The sequence below is a fragment of the Fonticula alba genome (assembly GCF_000388065.1).
Source record: "Fonticula alba strain ATCC 38817 unplaced genomic scaffold supercont2.2, whole genome shotgun sequence".
Lineage (NCBI taxonomy): Eukaryota > Rotosphaerida > Fonticulaceae > Fonticula > Fonticula alba.
This window is the reverse complement of record NW_009242972.1, coordinates 3,641,753-3,647,921: the sequence shown is the minus strand read 5'-3', so window position 1 is coordinate 3,647,921 and position 6,169 is coordinate 3,641,753. Positions and strand designations below refer to the sequence as shown.

The following is a 6,169-nucleotide window of genomic DNA, read 5'->3' as shown; positions in this document are numbered from 1 at the left end:
CCCCCAGCCGACCACCCAGCCACTTGGCCACCCGCCCTGCTCCGCCCCAGTCCCGTCTGCCGTGTGTTCCGCCAATACCCTTCCGTTCCCCCGGCTGCCCCATGCGTCCTCCGAGAGGGGGAGGGGGAGGCAAGTGCCAGGCCGGAAATGGCTCATCCCCGAGACACGGACAGTTTTACCGAGCCGAACCAGGAGACTGCCCGACAGGCCTACGCATGTGCGCGTGCGCATGTGCGCACTTGTGGTCTGCGTGTATGTGTGGGGGGGGGGGGGGACAAACTCATACGCGCGAGTTTGGACCGACCCCTCAACCGCGCACAGCCGGCCACACGCGTGGCTCCCGACCGTCATGCTCTCGGACGCATGGCCCCGGCCCTCGGCCAGCCCCCCCCCCCCCCCCCTCTCTGCGCACCACGGAGGAGGCCACCACACAGGCCCCTCCTTTGGACGGGGTCGGGGCGGAGGAAAGCCAGACGATGAGGCAGAGACCACCTGCGCCTCCTCGGGGCCAGGGGCGCCCGCATGGCAAGATCCAACACCGCCCGGTCTCTTGCGGGCCCTCCGGGTGCCCAACCACCCCACCCCGGACACTCACAACAAGGCCCCCCCCCCCCCTCCACCGAATACAGGGCACGCTTCCCGCCCTCCCTGCCTCCCAGAACCCGCAGGCCAAACACGTTGTCAGTCGGATGCCAGGTCGGGCCCCGGAGAGGAGACGCACCCGGGCGTCCAAGCCCCCCCCCCCCCCCCATTGCCTCGGATGAGAACAATGTTCGCGGATGGCCATACAAACCACCCGGGCCACATGGCACATAACGGCCCCTTCTAAAGCTAAGGCCGGCCCCCGGGCCCCGCCCTTTTGTGCGCCCTTTGTGCGCAGGTACCCCCGCGCGTGGACTGGCCTCCGGGTGCAGGGTTCACAGCCGCAAAAACAGTACCAGATCCACGTTGGCAGAAAGCCGCCCAGGGGTGGCCACACGAGGCCTAGAGGGGCGAAGGGACAAAGGCGCGCGGGGGCGGGCGAGGGGACGACAAAGGCTGGCGAGGTGATAACAAGGCACGTCGGTCGATCGCGCTGGTCCTGGACCTAGGACGTGTGCGCCTGGAGCCACACTTCGCGTCGCTCCCAGGTTGTACCGGAAAACGGACCTGCGTCGAGCCTGCAGGTTGCCTGCCCGGCGGACCGTCGCCTCGCCTTGCCGCACCCCGCCGCGCATACCAACCACAAGGCCCCGAGACCCGCGGGCTGGCGCGGGCCAGTCGCTAGGGTCTGAATTGTGTTCGTAATGGCATTCTCCCGAAGGTTCTCGTCGGATTCCAGATTGCTGTTGTAGATTCGGTGCGTTGCAATCGCAGAGCCTGCATGGCCCGATCAAGCACCTGGACGACGAGAGCGTTGGTAGGTCGGATTTGGCACACGCACTTGGCCCCCTTTTCCCTTGCTGGTGCCGCTCACAAGGCAGGAGGGGGGCAAGGCCAGGGCGGTTGAAACACGCTGCCACCTTTCTGAGGCGGCCTTTTCGCAACACCCCCCCTCCCCCGCTCGCCCTCCCCTTTTCCTCCCTGCCTGTCTTTGCCCCTCTGCCTTTCCCTCTCCCCATCGCCCATCCGGACGCACCCCCCTTCCACCTGCATACACATAGACACGCACACCGTGAGCGCGCGCCCCCTTTGTGCGCTTGGTTCCCGTCACGACTGCTGGAATGGGCGGCCTCGATCCCCTCACCCCCGCCTCGGAGGCCGCCACGATCTCCGCCACCTCGGAAGGCGCCCAATCGGCCTCGCTGGTCAGTCCCGACGCGGCGAGCGTCGATGGCCCTCGCGCCACCGAAGCCGACGACACCGAGCCCGGCACCACCCACGGTGCAGCCGGATCTGATCTCGCCCAGGCCATGTCCGCGGACTTTGACGACTGGCGCCAGGCGGCCATCGCCCGCGTCAACACGGATCCGGTGTCCATGGCGCCGGAGAAGGTCGACAAACTTCGCCGCGAGGTATGCGCCCTCCCCCATTTGCCTCCCCCATCTGCGGCCTCCCCCCCCCTCCCCCCCGCGCGCGCGCGCGCGCGCCCGGCCCATCTGTCTGACCTGCTTCGATCTCCTCCCCGCCATTGCCTCGTCTCGCACACGAGACAGATCGGCCGCAATTGGGACAAGTTCTACATGCGCAATCAGACAAACTTCTTCCGGGACCGGCATTGGACGCGGCGCGAATTCCACGAGCTCTATTTGGCCACCCCCTGTCCCGTGCATCAACGCACAGACTGCCCCGATCCGGAGGCCCCGGTGGCCAAGCGCGCGCGGCACCACCCGGATGCCGATGATGGTCCGGCCATGGCCGAACCCACAGCTCCCGAACCTGCGGAGGTGGCCCATGCTGCGCCTGACACCGATGACCTGGCGACCGTGACCCCGGGCGATCTGGATGACCTGGGCCATGCATTTGACCCGGCTGCACAGCATGCCCTTTTGCTGGAGGTTGGCTGTGGTGTCGGGAACTTCCTTTTCCCCATGCTGTCGCTGAATCCCCACCTCCGGGCGTATGCCTGTGACATTTCCCCCCGGGCGGTGAACTTTGTCCAGCAGCATGCGGCCTTTCGGGCGGATCGGGTGACGGCCTTTGTGGCCGATGCCTCGCAGGCCGAGGAGCTGCCCATCGGCCCGGAGGAAGCCGGCAATCTGGCCCGCGCGTGCGATACCAGCCCCCCGCCGCACCTGACCTGCCGGTGCGGCGACCTTGTGGGGGCCGGCTTCCGGCCGGAGGTGGATGTGTCGCAGGCACGGCAGCGCGTCCATGCCGCGGCCTGCCCGGGGCCACACTCGCCCGGGCCAGCCGGGGCCATGCCCTTCGGCACCCTGGCGCGCCACCTCCAACCCGCTGACCGTGGTGCAGTGGACTTTTGCGTCCTGGTGTTTGTCCTGTCGGCCCTGCCGGTGGAGGCCATGCCTGCAATGCTGCGCAATATCCACCGGATCCTGCGTCCGGGCAGTGGGACCCTTCTCTTCCGCGACTATGCCCAGTATGATCAGGCGCAGCTTCGTTTCAAGCCATCAAGCAAGGTGGACGACAACCTGTATGCCCGGCATGATGGCACTCTGGCATACTACTTCTCCCAGGGTACGCCGCCTCACTCCCACTCGCATTTCCTCCTCCCGGCCCCCGGCGCCCGCCGCGTCCCCTTGATGGGCACTCACACATCCACACGACCCCAAACCCGGCTGGCGCCTTCGCACACACACACACACACACACACACACACACACACACACACCACTGCTCCCTCCCCCCTGTCCCCCGGGGGTGGGCGCCCCCCAAAGAGCTCGTGCAGCGTCTGTTCACCGAAGCCGGCTTTGAGATCCTCGAGCTGGAGGTCGTCCCACGGGAGTATACCAACCGAAAGACCGGCATGCTTTTCAAGCGCCTCTTCATCCAGGCCAAGTTCCGGCGACCTCTCTGCTGCAATGGCGGCCTTGAGGCCGACCAGACCGGCGAGGAGACCCTGCCAGCCGGGGAGGAATAGACCCGCACGCCGCCCCGACTTGGCACAGGGCCCAAGGATGTGGCGAGAGATCCGAAAGATGGTGTCCACAGCTCCGCTGTCTCCCCCCCCCCCCCCCCCTCCGCGCCGCTTTGTCCCTCAAAAAATGGGCGTGGACATTTTCGCCGATCCGCGCCCCGATCGGGCCTGAACGTGTGACCGAACTGCCGGTCCTGATCACGAGGCGTCGGCGTTCATCGGAACAGTGATTTTTCCGAGATCCGTCCGAGGGAGAGAGAGAGAGAGAGAGAGAGAGAGAGAGAGAGAGAGAGAGCGAAAGAAAGAGGGGCCAACACCCGAAGGGCGCCCAGGGGGACTAAGGGCGGACGGCGGGCACGGGCCGCATGCGCGCGGCACCGGGGACAAGGGACAAGTCAAAGTAGCGCATGCCTCGCACCCTGATCCCAGCGCTGGGCCTCGCCTGGGAAGAAGACGTGAAGGACCGGCGAGCAACGTGGCCCTGGCGCGCGACCACCCTCCCTGGCGTGAATGTGTCCGCATGTGGCGCGGGGCCCAGCCACCCCCGTCCGGATTCCCAAGTGTCAACGGGGGGGGGGGGGGGGGGACAGGCCCCCCCACCCCCTGGCCCCCCCCCCCCCCCCCCCCCCCCCATGTAGAGCCGGAGGGGTTGTTGGTCCTCACACCTTCGGTCGGGATATCTCTCTCCCTCTCTCGCTCCCGCGCTCGGGCCATGTCCGCTCATGAAGATGATACCGTTGTTGTGGCCGGTATCTACACACGGGGAGAGCCACACACAAAGGCACATGTGGATTTACGAGAGACAAAAAAGCACCAAACAGAATGACAGCGCACCCGTCCCTCCTCTTAGCCTGCTCCTCCCCCCCCCCCCAACTGGGGCCCTCCTTTCAGGGGGGAATGCAGAGGAGGCGCCGCGCGCGCCCTATAGTGTGTGTGTGTGTGTGTGTGCCTTGTAATGACATGGGCGTACGCCCCTTGCGTGGGAGGGGGGGCTGGGCTACTATATATATTTTATTGGGGCGAATGTGAACGGGAGAGGGGAGAAGCAGGCCAAGAGGGGGGAAGAGGAGAGAGAGAGAGAGAGGGAGGGCTGGACGGAGGAGAGAAGGGGAGAGGGGGCACGAGAATGCATGCGCGTATATATCTGCAGAAAGAAGGGTGAGGGACATGCCCTGTGGGGGCGCGCGACGACTTCCCATGAAAACACTCACGAGTAATGAGAAGAAGCCCGCATTCGCTCCTTCCCCTCTTCACCAGACCGTCCGCCCGGACCCCTACCTCTGTTTCTCTCCCCTACATGTGTGCGGTCCACCCCCCTCTTACGAAGGGAGGCGCGCCTCTCTTGGCAGATCAAACCACACACGCGTGAGGGCCCGCGCGCAGCGCGAGGGACAAGGAAGGAGGTGCGCGCGGCGGTCGGGCGCCCGCGCGGGGGGAAGGCTGAGAAAGCAAGGACAGGGGATCAGCAGGGAGGAGGGGGGACAGAGAGAGAGAGATGGCGCCATGGAGATGCCGCTCTCATCCCCCTCCCTGCATCTCTCACGGGCCATTCTCTTACCGCATGAGGCGGGGCCCAACACCAGGGTGGGCCATTCGTCCAGATGAGGGCATGGAGCTGACGTGACAGAAGCAACACCGACACCGGGAGGGGAGGAAACGGGGGAACACCAGGCGAGGCGAAGGTAAGCATGCGATGCCGGGGAGAAGGCGGGAGAAGGAAATGGAGCAGAGAGAGAGAGAGAGAAAGAGGGGAATGCATAGGGAAACGGCTATGGCGCACAATTTACTCGCGGTCCTCGTCGAAGCGGCGGGGGCGGCGGGAGCCGAAGCGGCCCTCGTCACGGGGAACTAGAGGACAAGGAAGATGGGGGGGAGAGAGAGAGAGAGGGGGGGAGGCGGGAAAGGAAGCGTAAATGAGTGAGAAGAAGAGCTTGGATGGGAAGGAGGGCCAAAAGCGGGCCACAACCGACGCATGCGTGAGGCGGGGCGGGGCGGGGGAGAGGGGGGGAGGATGCGGTGCATACCGGGGGGGCGGAGCTCACGGCCGGGGACGGTGTGCAGGGGACGGCCATCGGGGGCAGAGATGTTGGTGGCGAAGGGACCCTTGTCGTTCTCGGTGATGTCGAACTGGACGCGCTCACCCTCGATCAGGCCGCGGAAGCCGATCATGTTGATGCTGGTCTGGTGGACGAAGTACTCCTTGTCATCCTCCTCGTTGGTGATGAAGCCGAAGCCACGGGTCATGTTGAACCACTTGACAGTGCCGGTGGCGTAGCCGCGGGCGGCAACCATCTGGGTGACGGCGGTGGGGCGGAGGGAACGAACGATGGAGAGCATCTCTGTGGGCAGGAAGAGGAGAAGAAGGGGGAGAGAGAGAGAGAGCAGGAGGTCGCGATTGCGGACAGCGGGGGATCGGGGGAGGGAGATAACAGGGGCCGAGTGTGAGGGGAGGGGGGAGACAACAAGAGAGCGGGGCGGGCGATGAGAGAAACGGACTGGCGAAGGGAGGGAAGGGACTCAGATAGAAGAAAAAATACTTCTAAAGTTGAGGGCAGGACCCTGGGAAGGGGCGCGGCACAGTGCTGGCCCATATTTCCCACTCGACCGAGCCCCCAGGCCCCCCTCTCCCACCGTTCCCCGGTGCCCCCCCCC

The 6,169-nt window shown here is 65.9% G+C and overlaps 2 protein-coding genes across 2 annotated transcripts; one reads left to right on the top strand and one right to left on the bottom strand.

Annotated features, from left to right (window-relative positions):
- The first annotated feature begins 1,552 nt into the window (after positions 1-1,552).
- H696_01751 (hypothetical protein) lies at positions 1,553-3,577 on the top strand. The gene is made up of 3 exons (XM_009495661.1): positions 1,553-1,994; positions 2,136-3,117; positions 3,318-3,577. Exons 1-3 carry the CDS (start codon positions 1,704-1,706, stop codon positions 3,518-3,520), a joined length of 1,476 nt encoding a protein of 491 aa, XP_009493936.1. The 5' UTR covers positions 1,553-1,703; the 3' UTR covers positions 3,521-3,577.
- A 933-nt stretch (positions 3,578-4,510) lies between these two features.
- On the bottom strand, positions 4,511-6,117 carry H696_01750 (hypothetical protein). The gene is made up of 4 exons (XM_009495660.1): positions 6,014-6,117; positions 5,542-5,856; positions 5,298-5,365; positions 4,511-5,132 (listed from the first exon to the last, which is right to left on the bottom strand). The coding sequence occupies exons 2-3, from the start codon at positions 5,852-5,854 to the stop codon at positions 5,301-5,303; spliced, it is 378 nt and encodes a 125-aa protein (XP_009493935.1). The 5' UTR covers positions 5,855-5,856; positions 6,014-6,117; the 3' UTR covers positions 4,511-5,132; positions 5,298-5,300.
- Between the last annotated feature and the right edge of the window lie 52 nt (positions 6,118-6,169).